Genomic DNA, 23,043 nt, shown 5'->3' with positions numbered 1-23,043 from the left:
CAGGACGGGATGTGTATTCAGAATCCTGACCACTTCTGTAGCGTCTGTGTGATTTACAACACAGCACAGCGAGATCTCGCTGTAAATGACAGCTTACAGCGTAATCTCGCGAGACTACGCCTGCTATACTGTAAATTATGCAGAGTGCATAATTAGAAGTGCAGAGAAGTGGTCAGGATTCTGAATACACATCACGTCCTGGCTGGAGGTAATGTATATTCATTATCAGGACACTGCAGTAACGTTATAGTGTGTTTATGTGGCTGCACATAGCGATATAGCTATATCGCTATGTGCTGTATAAATGAATGGGGAGAAGTGTATGACACTGATTGGTCACTGATTGGTCAGCGTCATAAACTTCTCTCCACAACACCCACTTGGTCAAAAAGTAAAACACGGGCAGTTGTCCATTGAGAAACTCATTAGCATAAAGCTAATATAGGTCATAACTCCGTCAAAAATTATCGTTTTTCTAAATAAAAAACACTGCTGTAATCTACATTACAGCACCGATCACATCATGAAGAATATAGGGCACTTATAATGTGGTGACAAAGCCTCTTTAAGGGCGTGCACATTTATGCAAGCACATTATTTTTGTTCTTTTTCCACCCTAAAAGATTTGAGTTTGTTTTGCAATACTTGTAATAATTGTACAGATTATGGGTGACATTAAAGGTGGAAAAAGTTCTGAAATTATCCATCGTGGACTGACTTTGCAACATGACAAAAATCTGGCATTTTAACAGGGGTGTGTAGACTTTTTATATCCACTATATGTGACTATTTAAATCAATGAAAGGATGCAAAGCTTTGCAATGGCAAACTAAAGTTGGCATCTATAGCATACCTAGCAGAAGAAAACATTGAGAAACTACAAAATACATTAACTCCATGTTGGAGCTGCAATGGAAAGAAAATGTCCAAGATATCAATGTCTATTGAGTTACAAATATTCCACCATTTTTATTAAACACTATATTGTGGATATTCCACCACAGAAATAGAGCTCTACCATTATTTCATGGTATGCACATAGCGCTGTGAAAAATGTACACCCTCCAGATGGTTCCTAAACAAACTAATATTACATCACATAAAGGAAACCCAAGTAAACACGTTACACAGTTCTGAATTATTACGGCATCCAATCTATTTAGCCTTTGGATATGCTGTAAGAGAACCATGACAAATGACACCATATCCACTATGGTGCTATTTACGCAAATGTGGATTATAATTGGGTCTTCTGCTTTTAATTGGACAGATAACAATACAGTAAAAAGGACAATATTCTATACACCCATATATGTAACAGTACCTTGTGGCCGTGTGGGGTCCATGGAGTTTGGCAACAGGGGCTGTGAACCTGGAACTCCTACAGGGGGCTGTAGAACATACAGTCATATTATAATCTTGCAGTGGAAATTTGAATGTCTTAAAACTAATAAGCAATAAACATAGGAAAAAGCTGCAAACCATGCTAATATATACAAACATATTAAGCCACCTTTTGCCCACTGCACCCAACAAATATTTTTATGTCTTTTACTATTGAGCAGTGACTCAGAAAACAACACAATAGAAAATTTAAGAGCTAAGAAAAAGTAGATCATAAATAATATATGTTATAACGCAGTGTTGCTGAAATGGGGGGCAATGCTGCATGGGTAATACAGATGAAAATTGAGAAGGTCTTGAAAAGTGTATTGAAAAGCAGGGAGATTATGTCGAAAAATTATGTATTTGTTTTTTCTGAAAGTTGATTAAAATAAATTCTACAGCCAGAGTGCTGATAATTTTTCACTCACCCTCGTAATATTATAAAAAATAATACATTTATTTGAAAAAGTTAATTTTAGATTTTTCCATTTTATTATTACTAATTTTCAAATGTCGTTCCTTCACTTTTTAATTTTGATATTGTGGCTACTGTTTGTTCTAAGAAACTTTTCAAGTTTTTTGGGGAAATTGTGAAATTGGGGAATTTAGTTATAGAAAACTAGTTTAACCCCTTCCCGACATTTGACGTATCCATACGCCAAAGTCGGGTAGGGGAGGTATGGAACGGGCTCACGGATCCCGCTCGTTTAACTCGTTGAATGCTGCGGTCAATAGCGACCGCAGTATTTAAATCGTTAGAAAGAGGGGGGGGGGAGCAATGCAATCGCGGGTGGCGATGGTTGCTATGGCTGCCTGGGGGCCTAATGAAGGCCCCCAGGTCCACCATCTTTGTGCCCCTCTGGCAGGGCTTAATAGAAGCCTGTCAGAATCACGTTATACTGCAATACATTAGTATTGATCGCTGGTTGAAGTCCCCTAGGAAGACTAATAAAAAAAGTACAAATTAGTAAAATAAAGGGGTTTTTTTTTTATGTAAAAAATATTTTTTACAAGTTAAAAAAAAACCCTTTTCCAATTCTCCCCCTAGAGCATAGTAAAAAAAATAAAAAAAACAAACATAATTGGTATCGTCGCATCCGTAAAAGTCTGAACTATTACAATATATCATTATTTCACCCGCACGGTGGACGCCGTAAAAAAAATAAATATTGTAAACGCCAGAATCTCTATTATTTGGTCACCTCATCTCCCACAAAAAATGAAATAAAAAGTCATCAAAACGTCGCATGTACCCCAAAATGGTATCATTAAAAACTACAGCTTATACCGCAAAAAATAAGCCCTCACACCACTTAATCGACGGAAAAATAAAAAAGTTATGGCTCTCAGAATTTGGCGACACAAAATAAATTTTCTTTTTTACACTTAGGTTTTTACTTGTAAAAGTAGTTAAATATAGAAAAAATATATATTTGGTATCGCCGTAATCGTATTGACCCACAGAATAAAGTTAACATGTTGTTTTAATTGCACAGAGAATTTTGTAAAAACAAAGCGCAAAAAACAATGGAGGAATCGCTGTTTTTTTCTTTTTCTACCCCACAAATAATTTTTTTACCGTTTCCTAGTACATTATATGGCACAATAAATGGTGCTAAGAAAAACTACATCTCGTCCAGCAAAAATCAAGCCCTCATAGGACTAGATCGACGGAAAAATAAAAAAATTATGGCTTTTGGAAGGTGGGGAGGAAAAAACAAAAATGAAAATCTGAAAAATGGCTGCGGCGGGAAGGGGTTAAAGAAAATATACCAGAAACAACAATCATCACCTATCCACAAGATAGGAGATAATTGTCCTATCGCTGGGGGCCCCACCATTGGGACCCCCACTAATCGCAGTAATGGGTGTCCCAAACTACCCATTCCTCCTCACAGTACACCCCCCACAGTGAGGAGGCGTTTTAATGGAGCAGTGGTTGGCGGTTTCCATCAGTCCCATAGACAATAAATGAGAAAACCCCATCAAACAGTTTAAAGGGGTTGTTCGACACCCGAACCACGCACCGATCAGCTGCTCCGACTGCCTCTGGACACCAGACGTCCATGCTGGAAGCAGATGGCCCCGGCCACGGAATAGCGGCAGAGCTGCAGTACTGCAGCTCTGCTTCTAATTAAGTGAATAAGAGCAGAGCTGCAGTTCAACTGCTTTCGGCTCCATACATTGCATACTGTGCAATGACATCCGGTGCCTGTAGGCAGCCAAAGAAGCGGATCGGTGAGGGATCCGGGCCCGCACCGATGATATACTGATGATCTATCCGGTGGATGGGTCATCAGTTGTCCGGTAGTGGACAACACCTTTAAATTACTATAAACTAACCTGATTTGGCATTCTTAGGGAAGGTCGAGGACCACCAGGATATCGAGGTGACATAAATGGCTGGAAAACAACAGGAAATAAGTTAATAGAAATAATTTACACAGACCACCAGAAAATATTTTTCTTCTATGTTTTACTCAATTAATACTGCAATATAAGAAACAAGGGATCTTCAGCGAAATATCAGCCAGTAGGCAATTTTTCAAGTAAAATATTTTAGTTTATCATACCAGAGTTTAACGTAACGTTTCGGTCCTGGCACGGACCTTTTTCAAGCACAACTATATTCCTGTCAGACGGTGTGACGGCGCAATGAATAGCGTTATTTCGCTTCTGTAAGCGCTACAGAAGCGAAATACCGCTATTCATTGGTACGAGAAAATAAAAGATTTTACTTGCAAAATATCCCCATTGGTGTGCGTAGTACTTTCCACAGTCTATAGAGGGTTGGGCCCCTATTTATGCACCCACATACTAGATCACCCGGTCCTATCTAAACTTACGCTCCAGTAGGCAATTGTGACATTTGTATTACTATCAAGAGACTACTACCACAAAATTTGCATATTCACCCTTCTTACAAAGACATTCAAATATTATTAATGTGTCTCCTTTTTGTTTACATGAAAGCTGCAGACATTGCCATCTCTTTCCCTAGTACAAAGCCATAGGCACATTATAGAGCATCTTTTTTTACAGGGTTATTTTTTAGAAGTACTGCTTCTAGGGGAGAATACCCAGTGATTTGGCGTGAGTTGACTGACTGGCATCATTTGGAATTTGACAGAAAAAAACCTTTGTGTCCCTCTACAAGAAATCAGAGGCATACAGAGAAAGTTTAGAACCCCATAGAAATCTATGGGTGCCATATTATGGCTCGGTATAACTTAAAGGTTGTACAGAGCTGTAATACAATCATATGCAGGAGACCTAGTACTACACTACACTACACTACACATTTCCCTTTACACATTAGCCTATGTTTTTAAACTACACAGAAGATAAGACCTTGTTTATAAGTTTAACATGTACAACAAATCCCAACTGTACCAACCTATTGATACAGAATAGCTATAATTATTCTTCCCCCCAAAAGTTGTGGCCCTGTAAAAATGTGAATCCATCAGCGTGGACTGAACATTTTTGTAGGTAGTACTGGCTTTGTAAAATTTATGTTTTGTGGAGTTTTCACAAAACCAGGCCTGGACAGTGATCCCACTACGGTTCCTCCCTGCAGTTTATAATTGTTTCCATGCATGTTTGACACCAGATAGATAATTTATCATTATTATTCTTCATGCCCTTGCAAAATGAAGGGAATAAAAAAAAAATATATAGAATTTGCTTTTTACTTGAATTGCAAGTATGGTTCCAAGTCTGAATGTTTTGTATTTCTCCAGACAGATGCTAGTTATATCTAGGTCAACACTATACGTCAACAAATCCTGTAGCAAACATGTTCACTCATAAGCAATCATTGACCATTATTTTTTATTTCTGAAGCATGAACTGAGAAGACATCAGAAACATTTACAATGCAATGTGGTTGGAAGAAATTACAATTTTGACATCTAAATATATGTTAAACACATATGAGCATTCTGATATACCATTTTTGTCACAATATATACAGTATTTGTGACTTCCTTTTACCAATAGCCATAGAGAACCACTGCCCACGCTTTCATTACATTACGTTAATTATATTAATGCATCCCTATAGGAACGATCATTGATTCTTTCTGTTTACAGCCACTCATAAGAAAAAGGGCCAAATAGACGTAGTCTGGAATTGGCCACAAGACTGCTTGTTGTTTTTTTGTGGTTTTTTTCTTTAAAAAAAACAAAAAACTATCTTAGAAAGAAAGAATAGATGTTTGTTCTAACTATAAAATATTATTGTACATATTATTGTATATTATTTTCGGTTTTAGGACAAAAGATAGTTGCCTTCTAGAAATTCAAGTATGTCACTTAATACTGCCCAGCCAAGCTTACTGGGGATAACGTGATTCCACCAGGCAAAAAAAAAACATGCAACTTTGTCCCTTTCAGTATTAAAGTAATTGAGATGAACTCCGTTGGGAAAGATATGTAATTAAAAATACGCTTATAGCTACCATGAAGACAGAGGGATCAGATTGATTGCTTTGTAGCCATAGCTGGATAAAGTCATTATGTTTCAGTTATTGCTGTTGAGAACGTCATTCGTTGGGCATTCCCACACATAATTGTCTAAGTTATTATAAATAGCTTTTACTTTCATGAGCTGAAAGCTTTGGAATGAAAAGTTAATGCATTCTGCAACAAGACAGATTGACATTGCTTGACATTACCTGACTGTGTGGACCCATCATTGGGTTATTGGGGTTGTGCGGAGGAGGTTGTGCATGAGGTGATGGCTGAGAACCTGGAGGACCCTATAAAACACAAACAAATAAATACATGATCAGAATATGTAATGGATATGTAGAATATAGGACACTCTAAGTCAAACAAAAAGGTAAAAAGATGCACACTCTGTTAGGAAGTCCCCTTATAGGGAACCTGTCAGCAAGAAACTGCAGCCCTTACCGCTGGCAGCATGATATGGTATGCTCAGCTTGACTGACAGGCCTCTCCTTGCACACAAATAGGGAGAGACCTCTCAATCAAGCTGAGTCGGACAGGGAGAAGCCAAATGGGAGCCACTCAGTGGACACTTCTCCCCGAGCCAGGCATTTACCAGTGAAGGAAATAAGTATTTGATCCCTTGCTGATTTTGTAAGTTTGCCCACTGTCAAAGACATGAACAGTCTAGAATTTTTAGGCTAGGTTAATTTTACCAGTGAGAGATAGATTATATAAAAAAAACAAAACAGAAAATCACATTGTCAAAATTATATATATTTATTTGCATTGTGCACAGAGAAATAAGTATTTGATCCCTTTGGCAAACAAGACTTAATACTTGGTGGCAAAACACTTGATGGCAAGCACAGCAGTCAGACGGTTTTTGGAGTTGATGATGAGGTTTGCACACATGTTAGATGGAATTTTGGCCCACTCCTCTTTGCAGATCATCTGTAAATCATTAAGATTTCGAGGCTGTCGCTTGACAACTCAGATCTTCAGCTCCCTCCATAAGTTTTCGATGGGATTAAGGTCTGGAGACTGGCTAGGCCACTCCATGACCTTAATGTGCTTCTTTTTGAGCCACTTCTTTGTTGCCTTGGCTGTATGTTTCGGGTCATTGTCGTGCTGGGAGACCCAACCACGAGCCATTTTTAATGTCCTGGTGGAGGGAAGGAGGTTGTCACTCAGGATTTGACGGTACATGGCTCCATCCATTCTCCCATTGATGCGGTGAAGTAGTCCTGTGCCCTTAGCAGAGAAACACCCCCAAAACATAATGTTTCCACCTCCATGCTTGACAGTGGGGACGGTGTTCTTTGGGTCATAGGCAACATTTCTCTTCCTCCAAACACGGCGAGTTGAGTTAATGCCAAAGAGCTAAATTTTAGTCTTATCTGACCACAGCACCTTCTCCCAATCTCACTCTCAGAATCATCCAGATGTTCATTTGCAAACTTCAGACGGGCCTGTACATGTGCCTTCTTGAGCAGGGGGACCTTGCGGGCACTGCAGGATTTTAATCCATTACGGCGTAATGTGTTACCAATGGTTTTCTTGGTGACTGTGGTCCCAGCTGCCTTGAGATCATTAACAAGTTCCCCCCGTGTAGTTTTCAGCTGAGCTCTCACCTTCCTCAGGATCAAGGATACCCCACAAGGTGAGATTTTGCATGGAGCCTCAGATCGATGTCGATTGACAGTCATTTTGTATGTCTTCCATTTTCTTACTATTGCACCAACAGTTGTCTCCTTCTCACCCAGCGTCTTACTTATGGTTTTGTAGCCCATTCCAGCCTTGTGCAGGTCTATGATCTTGTCCCTGACATCCTTAGAAAGCTCTTTGGTCTTGCCCATGTTGTAGAGGTTAGAGTCAGACTGATTAATTGAGTCTGTGGACAGGAGTCTTTTATACAGGTGACCATTTAAAGAGGCTCTGTCACCAGATTTTGCAACCCCTATCTGCTATTGCAGCAGATAGGCGCTGCAATGTAGATTACAGTAACGTTTTTATTTTTAAAAAACGAGCATTTTTGGCCAAGTTATGACCATTTTTGTAGTTATGCAAATGAGGCTTGCAAAAGTCCAAGTGGGTGTGTTTAAAAGTAAAAGTCCAAGTGGGCGTGTATTATGTGCGTACATCGGGGCGTTTTTAATACTTTTACTAGCTGGGCGTTCTGATGAGAAGTATCATCCACTTCTCTTCAGAACGCCCAGCTTCTGCCAGATCACGCTGTGACGTCACTCACAGGTCCTGCATCGTGTCAGACGAGCGAGGACACATCGGCACCAGAGGCTTCAGTTGATTCTGCAGCAGCATCTGCGTTAGAAGGTAAGTCGATGTAGCTACTTACCTGCAAACGCTGATGCTGCTGCAGAATCAACTGTATAACAGAATAATAATTACTGTAATCTACATTGCAGCGCCTATCTGCTGCAATAGCAGATAGGGGTTGCAAAATCTGGTGACAGAGCCTCTTTAAGACAGCTGTCTTTAATGCAGGCACCAAGTTGATTTGGAGCGTGTAACTGGTCTGGAGGAGGCTGAACTCTTAATGGTTGGTAGGGGATCAAATACTTATTTCTCTGCGCACAATGCAAATAAATATATATAATTTTGACAATGTGATTTTCTTTTTTTTTTTTTATATATAATCTATCTCTCACTGGTAAAATTAACCTAGCCTAAAAAATCTAGACTGTTCATGTCTTTGACAGTGGGCAAACTTACAAAATCAGCAAGGGATCAAATACTTATTTCCTTCACTGTATTAAAACTATGTGATTTAGAGTAAAACATAGTTTTATGTAATCAGGGTACCTGTCACTATATTATGCTGCTCACGGTTAGAGTAGCATGAACCTGCTGACGGGTTCCCTTTAATGCAACGCTGAAAAGTGAAACTTGTGTTTGTCAGGATTTTGTCTTTTTAGTGCGTACGTAGTTCGTTACCTTTTCTTATATAGCGTGCTTACTTTGTATTATTTGCTACATGTACACTCCAGTCTTTTACAAACCAGTAACATACAACCTTCGCAGATACATAAATATATAAAGAAACTTTACTAATAATATTCAAGAAGTGACAAAACAATATACATAACATTAACCCCTTCAGGACCAAGCTCATTTTGGCCTTCAGGACCAGACCCATTTTTTCAAATCTGACATATTTCACTTTATGTGGTAATAACTCCGGAACGCTTTTACCTATCAAAGTGATTCTGAGATTGTTTTCTCGTGACACATTGGACTTTATGATAGTGGAAAAATGTGGTCGATAAATTCAATATTTACCAGTGAAAAACACCAAAATTTGGTGAAAAATTGCAAAAATTTGCATTTTTCTAAATGTAAATGTATCTGCTTGTAAGACAGGCAGTTATACCACACAAAATTGTTGCTAATTAACATCCCCCATATGTCTACTTTAGATTGGCATCGTTTTTTGAACATCCTTTTATTGTTCTATGACATCACAAGGCTTAGAACTTTAGCAGCAATTTCTCACATTTTCAAGAAAATTTCAAAAGGCTATTTTTACAGGGGCCAGTTCAGTTGTGAAGCGGCTTTTAGGGCCTTATATATTAGAAACCGCCAAAAAGTCACCCCATTTTAAAATCTTCACCCCTCAAAGTATTCAAAACAGCATTTAGAAAGTTTCTTAACCCTTTAAACGTTTCACAGGAATTAAAGCAACGTAGAGGTGAAATTTTCAAATTTCATTTTTTTTTGCAGAAATTCATTTTTATTCTATTTTTTTTGTAACACAGAAGTTTTTACCAGAGAAACGCAACTCAATATTTATTGCCCAGATTCTGCAGTTTTTAGAAATATCCCACATGTGGCCCTAGTGTGGTAATGGACTGAAGCACCGGCCTCAGAAGCAAAGGAGCACCCAGTGGATTTTGGGCCTCCTTTTTATTAGAAAATATTTTAGGCTCCATGTCAGGTTTCAAGGGCTCTTTCGGTGCCAAAACAGTGGAAATCCACCAAAAGTGACCCCATTTTGGAAACTACACCCCTTGAGGAAATTATCTAGGGGTATAGTGAGCATTTTGACCCCGCAGGTTTTTTGCAGAAATTATTGGAAGTAGGCCGTGAAAATAAAAATCGTCATTCTTTCAAAGATTATGTAGGTTTAGCTAATTTTTTCTAATTTCCACGAGGACTAAAGGAGAAAAAGCACCACAACATTTGTAAAGCAATTTCTCCCGAGTAAAACAATACCTCACATGTGGTAATAAACGGATGTTTGGACACACGGCGGAGCTTAGAAGGGAAAGAGCGCCATTTGGCTTTTGGAGCTCAAATTTAGCAGGAATGGTTTGCGGCGGCCATGTCGCATTTGCAAAGCCCCTGAGGGACCAAAACAGTGAAAACACCAAAAAAGTGACTCCATTGAGAAAACTACACCCCTTGAGGAATCCATCTAGGGGTGTAGTGAGCATTTTGCCCCCACAGGTGTTTCATAGATTTTATTAGAATTGGGCAGTGAAAATAAAAAAAATCCTTTTTCTTCAATAAGACGTAGCTTTAGCTCCAAATTTTTAATTTTCTCAACAAATAAAGGAAAAAAAGAACCCCAACGCTTGTAAAGCAACTTCTCTGGAGTACGGCAATACCCCACACGTGGTCGTAAAATGCTGTTTGGGCACACGGCAGGGCTCAGAAGGGAAGGAGCGCCATTTGCTTTTGGTGTACAGATTTTGCTGCATTTGGTTTCTGGTCGCTATGTCGCATTTGCAAAGTCCATGTGGGACCAAAACAGTGGATCCCCCCCAGAAGTGACCCCATTTTGGAAACAACACCCTCAAGGTATTCACCTAGGGGTGTAGTGAGCATGTTAACCCCACAGGTGTTTTGCAGAAATTCGTGTGCACACGATGTGGGAGAATGAAAATGGGAATTTTTCCTTAGATACGCCAATATGTGGTGCCCAGCTTGTGCCACCATAACAAGACAGCTCTCAATTATTATGCGGTGTTTCCCTGTTTTAGAATCACCCTACATGTGGCCCTAATCTTTTGCCTGGACATTCGACAGGGCTCAGGAGTGAAAGAGTACCATGTAAAATTGAGGCCTAATTTGGCGACTTATAAAGTATTGGTTCACAATTGCAGAGGCTTTGATGTGAAATAATAAAAGAAACCCCTGAGAAGTGACCCCATTTTGGAAACTGCACCCCTCAAGGCATTTATTAAGAGGTGTAGTGAGCATTTTCACCCCACGTATCTTTTCCATAAATGATTGCGCTGCGGAAGGTACAAATTAAATAGTTTCCCTAGATATGCCAATTCAGTGTCAAATGTCATGCCTAGCTTGTGCCACTTTTATTTTTATATACACCGTTCACCGTACGTTATAAACTACATGTTACCTTTATTCTGCGGGTCAGTACGATTCCGGCGATACCAAATTTATAGAACTTTTTTATAACTTTTTGCACAATAAAATTACTTTTGGAAAGAGAATGTATTTTTTCTGTCGCCAAGTTGTGAGAGCCATAACTTTTCCATTTTCTCATCGATGGAGCTGTGTGAGGGCTTGTTTTTTTTTGCGAGGTGAGGTATAGATTTTATCGGTACCATTTTTGGATACATGCGACTTTTTGATCACTTTTTATTTCAATTTTTGGAAGACAGTGACCAAAAAAACAGTAATTATGGCAGTGTTTTTGAGTTTTTTTTTTACGGCGTTCACTGCGCTGGATAAATAACATAATAATTTTATAGTTCAGGTCGTTACGGTCGCAGCGATACCAAATATGTATGGCTTTATTATTTTTTTCAATAATAAATGACTTATAAGGGAAAAAGGGCGATTGTGTTTTGTGTTATTATTTGAAACTTTTATTGTATGTTTTCCAACTTTTATTTTTACTTTTTTTACACTTTTTTTTACACTTTTCTTTAGTCCCACTAGGGGACTTGAATGTCCAACTATTTGTTTGATGTTCTAATACATTGCACTACCTATGTAGTGCAATGTATTGGAACTGTCAGTTGTTCACTGACAGCAAGCCGATCAGGCTCCGCCTCTGGGCGGGGCCTAATCAGCTTACGTAATGGCAGACAGGAGTCCATTGTTAGGGCTCCTGTTGCCATGGTAGCAGTCGCCAGCCTTGCCATCGCATGGCAAGGCTGCCGATTTTCTACAAACCTCTAGGATGCAGCGATCACAATAGATCGCTGCATCGAAGGGGTTAATGCCAGGAATCGGAGCTAGCTCCGGTTCCTGGCGATAGATCGGGGTGTCCGCTGTAACATACAGCGGACACCCACTGCTGATGACGCCGGCTCAGCTTCTGAGCCGGAAGCTGAGCCGGCGCCATCTTGCCGATGTTACCGGAAGCCTCCTGGGCCCCGCCGACGACGGGGCATAAGAGGATTCCGTTACAGGCTGATCGGGAGGTAAGCATTAGCCCTCCGATCGCCTTTGCAGCCACCGGCAACCCAGCGATCACGTTGCTGGGGTGCCGGTGGCTATAAACTCCTCACATGCTGCGATCTCTATTGAACGCAGCATGTGAGGGGTTAATCGGTCCGATCGGAGGCTAGCTCCGGTCCTGGCCGATACCTTAGGGTGCCAGCTGTAACATTCAGCTGTCACCCGGTGGTGATGTCGCTGGCTCAGCTCCTGAGCCAGCTTCATCTCCATGACGTATATTTACGTGAAAATGCGGTAAGCCACCGATTTTAATGACGTATATATACGTGATCCGGCGGGAAGGGGTTAAAGAGGCTCTGTCACCACATTATAAGTGGCCTATCTTGTACATGATGTGATCGGCGCTGTAATGTAGATTACAGCAGTGTTTTTTATTTGACGGAGTTATGACCTATATTAGCTTTATGCTAATGAGTTTCTCAATGGACAACTGGGCATGTTTTACTTTTTGACCAAGTGGGCGTTGTGAGGAGAGGAGTGTATGACGCTGACCAATCAGTGACCAATCAGCGTCATACACTTCTCTCCATTCATTTACACTGCAGATAGCGTTATAGTTCTATCGCTATTTGCAGTCACATAAACACACTATAACGCTACTCATGTGTCATGACAATGAATATACATTACCTCCTGCCAGGACGTGATGTGTATTCAGAATCCTGACCACTTCTGTAGCATCTCTCTGATTTACAGCATAGTAGGCGTAGTCTCGCGAGATTACACTGTAAATTGTCATTCACAGCGAGATCTTGCTGTGCTGTGCTGTAAAGCACAGAGACGCTACAGAAGTAGTCAGGAGAATGAATACACATCACGTCCTGGCTGGAGGTAATGTATATTCATTGTCAGGACACTACAGTAATGTTAGTGTTTGTGTATGAGGCTGCAGATAGCGATATAGCTATATCGCTATCTGCAGTGTAAATGAATGGAGAGAAGTGTATGACGCTGATTGGTCACCGATTGGTCAGTGTCATAAGCATCTCTCCACAACGCCCACTTGGCCATATAGTAAAACACTCCCAGTTGTCCATTAAGAAACTTATTAGCATAAAGCTAATATAGATCATAACTCAGTCAAAAATGATCGTTTTTCTAAATAAAAAAAACACTGCTGTAATCTACATTACAGCGCCAATCACATTATGTAGAAGATAGGCCACTTATAATGTGGTGACAGAGCCTCTTTAAGATACAAGAAATAATACAGAAAACACAACCACTGTCATCGACTTTTCTTCCTGCCTTCCTTGAACCTGCTGATGTTCCCTTGAATACAAAGCAAACATAAAAAGACTAAGTGCTGCATAGTCTTAATAGGGAAAATTCTATTCAGAAAGGACAATTTCTTTGTACATGTAATATGGAAGTTTATGTCATAGGCAACAACACCTCTTTAAATGCCATAATCTGGTGTTGTGAAGAAATTATCCCTTCTTAGTTATGCCCTGTCAAAACACTACTTGCCTAGGGTATAGACAATCCAAACTTGGGGATGTGGGAGTTCTGTTAACGCTTTTTTTACATCAGCTGCTTTTTCCCTAGATTCCACAGGTATAATAAAAATGGTTGTCAAGCAATGTCTATTATACTTCCCCTGACTTCTGTACTATTTTAAGCCTTAACAGCATCCACAGGAACAAAATTGCCACAATCCTATGCAGTTTGCCTATAAATCATAAATATTTGTACTTATTATGTCTTAAAGCGAGGGCTGAATCGCTACCATAGCTAGTCCAATAATATCATTCTAGCCACATTGCCGCCATGTGACTTTTGCAGTGCAGAAACAGCACCAGCAAACCAACCATTGTTTGAATTAACAAATTATGTGTCCCCAACATATGAAGCTTCAATGTAAGAGAAGCAATTGCACAAAAAGTTTGTAATTTCATGGAAACAGGTGTACCATAGCTTGTAATAATGGCTGAATGTACAATTTTTAACATGTAGGAACCACAAATAGCTTCTGTTTGCATTACCATTGATTTCAATAGTAATGCTTCCGTTGCAGTTGGCTTCCGTTCCGTAAAGTTTCAGTTTTTTTCACGGACACAATTGTGTAGTCGACTACGCTACGGTTTCCATTAAAAAAACTGAAACTTTACGTAACGGAAGCAAACGGAAACCAACTACAACGGAAACATTACCATTGAAATGAATGGTATTGCAAACGGCAGCTGTATCACATAGGATACACTGACTCTGTAGTGTACGTTAGGGGACAGCAGTTCTACAGTATGTCACTGATCTATGACAAGCAGTTGGCAGAGAAGACAGGCTGAACCTGAATCACATAGGAATACACTTAGACCCTGCAGTGTGAGTTACGGGACAGCAGTTCTACAGCACAACACTGATCTAGAACTAGCAGGGTGCGGGCAGCCAGGCTAAAGCTGCATCACATAGGAATATACTAATACTCCGCAGCTTGAGTACAGAAGTTCTATGTCCAGGATTTATCACTTGCAGCACTTAGATAGGAAGTGTAGGGTGCATTAGGTGAAACATACCAGAGCTGAAGAAAGAACCAAGATTGCAGACAACGCATAAATGGCATATTAACTAAAACAGGTAAACACAAAAGGATACACAGGAGCCTTTACATTATTCTTTAATAGCAGCCTATGCTGCACCATAAAGGCCAAAAATAATTGCTGGAGTGCTTCTCTTATACAGATTGAAAAGTTATATGATGTTGTGCAGTGTTGTGACATTATGTTGTATTGTTTTGGCTTTTGCTCTATGACTAAAAGTTGTAGAATATATGATAGTTGAGTCCTCAGATAAGTTAAAGCCAACGTAAAAAGATTTCCACATACTAAGCATGAAACCACACTTGCAAATATTCATAGACTTTGACCTTGAACTACCTTTACTCCATCTAAAAACACCCTAGAAACCTTATAAAACCATTGACTTTTACTCAAACTTTATTTAGTCTGGTTGGCCACCAGAATTTAAACAGGCAACAAAAATGTATTTTAGTGTATAGACAACCCATTCATTATTGTTTCTTTTTGGTATAACGGTTATATTAGGTAAAACAAAACATGCAAAAAAGTTTTGTTTTTATCCTAGCAGCAAGCACCATAATCAGTGGATGACTACACTTGATTCTCATGCTTGTATTTAGACCTGCATAGTCACCCACTGTACAGACGAAGGGCTACTGGTCCTCAGCTTTTCATAGAAGAGTATAACAATATAATAGAAGTTCTGGTTACGCAGTTACCTAATATGTGGATTTACCCGATATCTAGGGATAACCTTTACGTCCATTTCCCCCTTTTTGCTTATTTATTTTTAAAAGCACTAATCTCATTGACCCAATAAAAAAAAAAAAAAATCACAAAAAAAAGTAGTTAATATGATGCTGCATGGCTGACTGCTTCTCAGTTATTGGGAGTTATGTATCCAAAGTATGGACATTTACTCAAAGTACTCAGTATTACGCTTTAAATAATCAAAAGAAGAATAAATCTATAATACTTCTCCGCCCAGCCACACAACCAGAGGAATTTCCATGCATGCAACTGAGTGTTCTCATTTGACATCTTGTGGCTTCTAAAACTATTTATTGCCTGAGGTGTAGGCATTGTGATGCTTTTACATCTGGTACATAAGGGGTTACCACGAAAGCATTTGCTTTGATATTTAATAACGCTCCTTCCTGCTGCCTTGCAATTATCGTCCAGGACTAATAAGAGACATATGGCAGTCACTGGTTTGAGTCTGTGAGCCCAATCCCGCTAGGTACCAGCCCAGCCAATCGCATTTAGGCAAAAAGAAGGGGGATAAATGAAGCAATTAATAAAATCATTTTCTATCCAACTAAGGAGATAAATGTTTGGCATAGTAACGCTGGCCTTCGCTAGGCAATAGCTGGTGATCCGGCAATAGATGGCACTGCAGCCTTTCTCTTGTCGGCAGCACAGCACTTGAAAAATTTTATTTCCACATTTTTGACAGCAAAAAGTTTGTTGAGATTTTGTTCTGCTCCTCCTTTTTACTGTCTGCAAAACACTATCAAATAAAACATGGCAGGATTTAGCCAGCACCGGGACAAGAAGTACAAGTTGCCTAACCCTACATGAATTAGTCTTTAGCTGCGGGACCAGAGTCCCTGTTTCCCGCAGCAGAGCAGTCTGTCCTCCCTGTATAGAAACAATACCTCCTGTCTAGGTAGAGTGATAATGACACAATGCACAAACTGTTACATAGAATAATCAAAATTGTTCAATGTAAAATTGAAGCATTGGTTGGATGAAACGGATTTTGTGCCCTTAGCTTGCCACGAAAGAACTACCCATGTAAAACTTTGGTTCACAAAGTTGTAAAGGAGAAGCTTAGAGGCTACGAAGAAATCAAAAGCTAAACTAATCATATATGTAATAAACCTTTAGTACCTTTTTTAAATTGTCTTTAGTTTTAGTACAATGTAAGCCAAAAAATTGTTTACTGCTTTTTGGAAACCATCAACAAACTGACCAGTTGCTGTTGACAGATCTTATTATGACACTATTTTTAATTTAAGCATGACGGTGGAAGGTGTTAATGAAACAATCAGATTGACCTTATGTTTTTAACATTAAGGTCACAGTACTAAATGGGGATAGATCTGTGAACAGCGATTACTCTGCTTATTGACAGTTTTTGGGTAGCAACAGGAGATTTTGTTTCATAAACTGTACAGAATAAAATGAGGTAAAAAAATATTTAAAAAAAAACCCAGTAAAACAGCAATTATATATAATGGTAACATATATTAAAAAGATGCCATATTTATTATTTTATAACCGTATAGCCAATGCAAACCAAAGGTCAAGGTCCATATTACTCAAAGTCTTCGGTTCACCATTAATTAAAAAGCCACTCAATCTAAAGTCTACAATGTATAGGAAAAGCCTCATTCATACAGTAGAGATTTGGTAAAACCAGGAGTACATCCTACTTAAGGGGGTTATCAGGGATATTAAAATTGATGGCCTATACTTAGGATAAGCCATCATTATTAGATTAGTGGGGTCCGACTCTCAGCACCCCCGCCGATCAGCTGTTTGAAGGGGCCACAGCGCTCGCTTCTTCATTGTTTACATCGATTTAATCCCTGTTTGCACTTGCACACGTCGTCATTTCATTCTTAGAGGCTATGCAAGGTATTGCAGCGTTATCCCATTCAGTCACACTGCTGCAATACCTTGCACAGCCACTACGAACGTAACGGGGTGTGCAAGTACAAATAGAAGTAAATTTGATGTATACAATGAAGAAGCCATATGAGCGTCGCAGCCCCTTCAAATAGCCAATAGATGGAAGTGCCTAGAGTTGGACCCCCACGATCTAATATTGATGGCCTATCCGAAGGATACGCCATCAATTTTAAAATACCAGATAACCCCCTTATCCACTCCTAGTTTTACATTTGCACAATTTGGATAAGCCCTTAATATTATATAAAAAAAGCTGCTAATATGATTGATGAATATGTATGTAAAATGATCCTAAAGGTCATCTATGCTGGACATATATGAGATGAAGTAGTGATCATGATGGACAGACATTGTTCTGAACAATCTGTGACTAATGCCATTAGAGTACACTACAGCCAGCTTCTCCCCAGCCTGGAATGGGAGGAATATAGGTTGTGGATCTAGTCCTACTCGCAATTGGTATCTGTGCAGAATACGTGAGTTTTTACGTCCTTTGTTATGTTCTTCTGCTCATTATACAGCAATAAGCAGTACGTTTCGCTGGCTGTACGTTATCCATCAAACGCGCTCTGAACAGTCAGAGGCTTTGACTATTTGGAACATTTCTTTCGAAGGCAATTAATAATTTATTATATTTTAAAACCGTTTTCCAGCACAAATCCTCCACATGATTGGTAGAAAAACCATCGCTTTGCTTGGATTTCACAGCATCCGGCAGAAACAGAGACTTGTTTCTTGAAACGCTATTGCAGGCTTAGTCAGGTGTGCACAGTTAATTATAGCAACAGTTGCAGATGGGACGCAGCATGTCTGTGTCAATGTTCATTGTAGAGACACGCTGCCACCGCCACAGGAGCAACATTTAAAGCCAGAGACCATGACAATTAGGCCTCCTGCACACAGGGTTTTTTCTTTCCTTCTTCCAAAAATAGTGCCACACCTGTCCATAGGTTGTTTCTGGTATTGCAGCTCAGCTCCATTGAATAGAGTGGGGCTAGGCTACGATACCACACACAACTTGTGGTTAAACAAAAAGAAACAACATTGGTTTCAATATTTTACAACCATTTCCTAAATGTATTCTAATTACTTAGCAACTCAGGCTCTCTCCACACTAGCTTTTACTGGTTATTTGCTTTTTGTAAGGGGTTCAGTCTGCAGCTCTATTAATGTAATCAAAAATACGGAAACCCTGATAGACCCCATTATAACGCAATGGGATCCGTTAGGATTCGTTGGCATTGGCTCAAAAACAAATTCTTCAAAGCGGTCCTGGCTCCGGTAAGCACAGAATCCATTATGATAATGTGAACAGAGCCTTAGTATCAGGAACTGTTGTTGGTTTATTTCTGTTGGTTTTATGCTGTTATTTTTGAATACACTGTAAATATATAAAAGGGCAGTTTTACTAAGACTGGCATTTTATGCACCAGTCTTATAAGAAGCCTGCAGGAGTAATATGCGGCTAATATATTAAGAAGTGCACACCCCTTATTAAATTTGTCGCACCTTCAGCTGTCCATGTTTCATAAAGGGAAATCTACGCCAACTGCAAGCTGGCATAGATTTCTCCTAGAAATTGAAATGTAATGTCAAATTGATGTAAACAATGAAGAAGCCGCGGCACTCTAGGAAGTGCCTAGAGTCGGACCCCCACGATCTAATACGATCTAATTTCAATGAAACTCATGGATGGTATTGTGTCTTAGGGCTCTTTGGATCATTGTAATCAATCTCAGACACCTGTGATAATTAGTTTCGAGGTGTGCCCAATCAAAGGAAAACTACTTAAGAAGGACATTCCACATTATTAAGCAGGCCACAGGTTTCAAGCAATATGGGAAAGAAAAAGGATCTCTCTGCTGCCGAAAAGTGTGAAATAGTGCAATACCTTGGACAAGGTATGAAAACATTGGATATTTCAAGAAAACGTAAGTGTGATCATCGTACTGTGAAAAGATTTGTGGCTGATTCAGAGCACAGACGGGTTCGTTCAGATAAAGGCATAATGAGGAAGGTTTCTGCCAAACAAATTAATAGGATTAGGAGAGCAGCTGCTAAAATGCCATTGCAAAGCAGCAAACAGGTATTTGAAGCCCATGGTGCCTCTGGAGTACTGCGAACCTCAAGGTGCAGGATCCTCCAGAGGTTTGCAAGTGTGCATAAAGCTATTATTCGGCCACCTCTAAACAATGCTCACAAGCAGAAACGGTTGCAGTGGGCTCAGAAATACATGAAGGCTAATTTTCAAACCGTGTTGTTTACAGATGAGTGCCATGCAACCCTGGATGGTCCAGATGGATGGAGTAGTGGATGGTTGGTGAATGGCCACCATGTCCCAACAAGGCTGCGACGTCAGCAAGGAGGTGGCGGAGTCATGTTTTGGGCTGGAATCATGGGGAGAGAGCTAGTAGGGCCTACTAGGGTCCCTGACGGTGTGAAAATGACCTCTGCAAAGTACGTAGAGTTTATGACAGACCACTTTCTTCCGTGGTACAAAAAGAAGAACCGTGCCTTCCATAGCAAAATTATCTTCATGCATGACAATGCACCATCTCATGCTGCAAAGAATACCTCTGTGTCATTGGCTGCTATGGGCATAAAAGGAGAGAAACTCATGGTGTGGCCCCCATGTTCCCCTGACCTCAACCCTATTGTGAACCTTTGGAGCATCCTCAAGCAAAATATCTATGAGGGTGGGAGGCAGTTCACATCAAAACAGAAGCTCTGGGAGGCTATTCTGACATCGTGCAAAGATATTCAAGCAGAAACTGTCCAAATACTCACAAATTCAATGGATGCAAGAATTGTGAAGGTGATATCAAAGAAGGGGTCCTATGTTAACATGTAACTTGGCCTGCTACGTTTTTTTGATTGAAAGAGCTTTTGATTTCTGTAAATATGACCTCTTGATGCTGCAAATTCAACAAATGACCATTTTAATTCTCTTTACAACCTTTAAAATGTTTTGATCTCTGTTGTGAATAATAATTTGAAACAGTGTTGTTTTTGAGTTTTTAAAATTTGCATTATACTCCAACGGTTGATGGCTTGAAGATTATACTGACTGTCATTTGCATCGACTATTTAGGAAAATCAACGAAAAATAACATTTGCATAATAATTTGGAATGCGGTGTATTGATGGCCTATTCAGATGATAGGCCAACAATTTAAAAATCCCGGATAACCCCCTTATCCACTCCTGGTTTTAGATTTGCACTGCTTGGATGAGGCCTTATTATGATTTAAAAAAAATCTGCTAATATCATTGATGAATATGAATGTAAATTATTCTAAAGGTCATCTATGCTGTACATATATGAGATGAAGTAGGGATCATGGTGGACAGACATTGTTCTGGATAATCTGTGACTAATGCCATTAAAAGGGTTGTCCACTACTGGACAACTGAGGACCTATCCACTGGATAGGTCATCAGTACCTAATCTGTGGGGGTCCGACACCCAGACGCCGCACCGTTAAGCCGCACTGGCTGCCTCCGAGCACTGGACGTACACGACTGCAGCAGTTGGCTCCGGCCACTGAGTAGCAGACGTGCTGCCGTACTGCAGCTCTGCTCATATTCAAGTGAATAGTAGCAGAGCAGCAGTTCGGCAGCACGACCTCTATGCTATGTACGGAGCCAACTGCTTCCGGCTCCGTACATAGCATAATGGGCCATAACATCCGGTGCCCGGAGATAGTCGGAGCGGCTTAATGGTGCGGGTTCCAGGTGCTGGACCCGCACCGATGATATACTGATGACCTATCCTGTGGATAGGTCATCAGGTATTCAGTAGTGGACATATAATTTTCGCTAGCTTCTGGCATAAATTATAGTAAATTTGTCGTGCTGTGGATGGCCCCATCACTTGTGCTAAGCACTGCCCACTTTTTAAAAAAGTGGTGCGAGCGGCATGGGTGGTTTAAAAGCCAAAGTTTTTTGCTCAAATTGCGACTTTTGATGCATTAGCAACTTTTCTATCTGCCCACACTCTGGCTTTTCATAAAATGGAGAGCGAGTTATGCAAAATAAGGCTCACTAGTTGCTAGCACTAAGGCCTTATTTACACGAGCGTGGCGCATCTCGACGTGAAAAACAGAAGTTTTTCACATCCGAGGTGCATCCGTGCTCTGTGCTGCGGGACGCGATGTCTCGCATCCTCATAGAAGAGAGTGTATGGAGGGATGCCCGATGCGTGAAAAGATAGGACATGTCCTATTTTCTCACGGACCCTTCACATGGTCCGTTGAAACAACGGCTGTGTGAACGGCCACATTGAATTACAAAGATCCGTTGGACGACCGTTGTTTCAATGGTCGTCACACGAAGTTTAACACGCTCGTCTAAATAAGGTCTAAAAGAGGTATACCCGCTTAGTTTTTTATTTAAATATTCATAATTTTTTATTTTGATTTTTTTCACAAATAATGAGAAAATATCCCAGAAAAAGTGAACAGGAGATCACATTCTCTCCCATTTTTGATTGTACAAAACCCAAAGTCCTTAAGGACCAGGACATAAAAGCGTCCTGTCACTTCTATGAAACAAACATAGGGCAGTGAACAGGTCCTCTATACAATGCTAAAGTCTGCCTGACTTTTTATAAATAGTTTTATAGGTGTGATTGGAATGTGCAATATTAGTAGGATTGCGTATTTGTCATGAATTTGGCCAATAAACTGCATGACCGTTTACTGAAACTTAATTTGGTTTGGCAAAATGAAAGATTTGTTTTAGGTCTAGTGTTCCCACTTAAGCATTTTGTTGTGATGATCTGTACACTCCTATGCAGGGACGGAAATACCATATGTGAGAACTGTGCAGGTGACCCACTGCTCCCCCACAAAACAGCTAACATCTTTTTACTGTTTATTAGATTGCATAGAAGGGACTGAGCTAAGAATTTCTGGTGGGTTGTAAAATATATAAGGGGGGGGCATCTATCATGAGCTATCGGAGAGCAAAAGGCCCATACACTGTTCCCACACAAGGGCCATCTGCTGTCTGTGCTGCCCCTGCTGATATGTTTATTTCATAGATGAAAAATATGGTGATTCTTTCACTTTTTAGTTTAGCTTTAGTTACATTGGTTAGACATACGGAACAATGTTCGTCTTAATATATGGCTTGTACAAATACATTCCATTATAAAAGAGGACAAAAAACAAATACCAACATGTCAGATGGACACCCTCCCCCCAAACCAAATCTAAAAATTGTTCTATAAAATAAAACGTGGTTTATGCATTGCTATCTATAACAGGTTTCATTATTTGTGCTTAATTCGTAATTTTTAAGATCTATAAACTTACCCTTCTATTTCTCTCAGTACTCACTATGGGCACATAGGCACTTAGCCCTTTCCATAAATAAGGCCCCACCAAAACCATGCTTTTTATGCATAAACATTCAAATAAAAACACAAAAATATAAAAATATGTATGGGAACAACTGTCAATCCTTTCTAATTTATAAGGCTGCTTTCATATTTTGCATCGGTATTTGTAAGCTAAAACCAGGATGGGAACCT

The 23,043-nt window shown here is 39.8% G+C and overlaps 1 protein-coding gene across 2 annotated transcripts in view; it reads right to left on the bottom strand.

Annotated features, from left to right (window-relative positions):
- Positions 1–23,043, bottom strand: part of SSBP4 (single stranded DNA binding protein 4) — a 375,270-nt gene that overhangs the window by 32,231 nt on the left and 319,996 nt on the right. For both annotated transcript variants that reach the window (XR_012883594.1, XM_075864484.1), the window contains exons 6-8: positions 6,066–6,149; positions 3,730–3,789; positions 1,325–1,391 (exon numbers count right to left, since the gene is read on the bottom strand). Coding sequence is in view for 1 of the 2 variants with exons in the window: in XM_075864484.1 (XP_075720599.1) it covers positions 1,325–1,391; positions 3,730–3,789; positions 6,066–6,149 (211 nt within the window). In the remaining variant the exon portion in view is untranslated. The remainder of the gene's footprint in view (positions 1–1,324; positions 1,392–3,729; positions 3,790–6,065; positions 6,150–23,043) is intronic.

Source organism: Rhinoderma darwinii, chromosome 1 (genome assembly GCF_050947455.1).
Source record: "Rhinoderma darwinii isolate aRhiDar2 chromosome 1, aRhiDar2.hap1, whole genome shotgun sequence".
Classification (NCBI taxonomy): domain Eukaryota; kingdom Metazoa; phylum Chordata; class Amphibia; order Anura; family Rhinodermatidae; genus Rhinoderma; species Rhinoderma darwinii.
The sequence above is the reverse complement of the archived record's forward strand: the minus strand, read 5'-3'. Positions and strand labels throughout refer to the sequence as shown.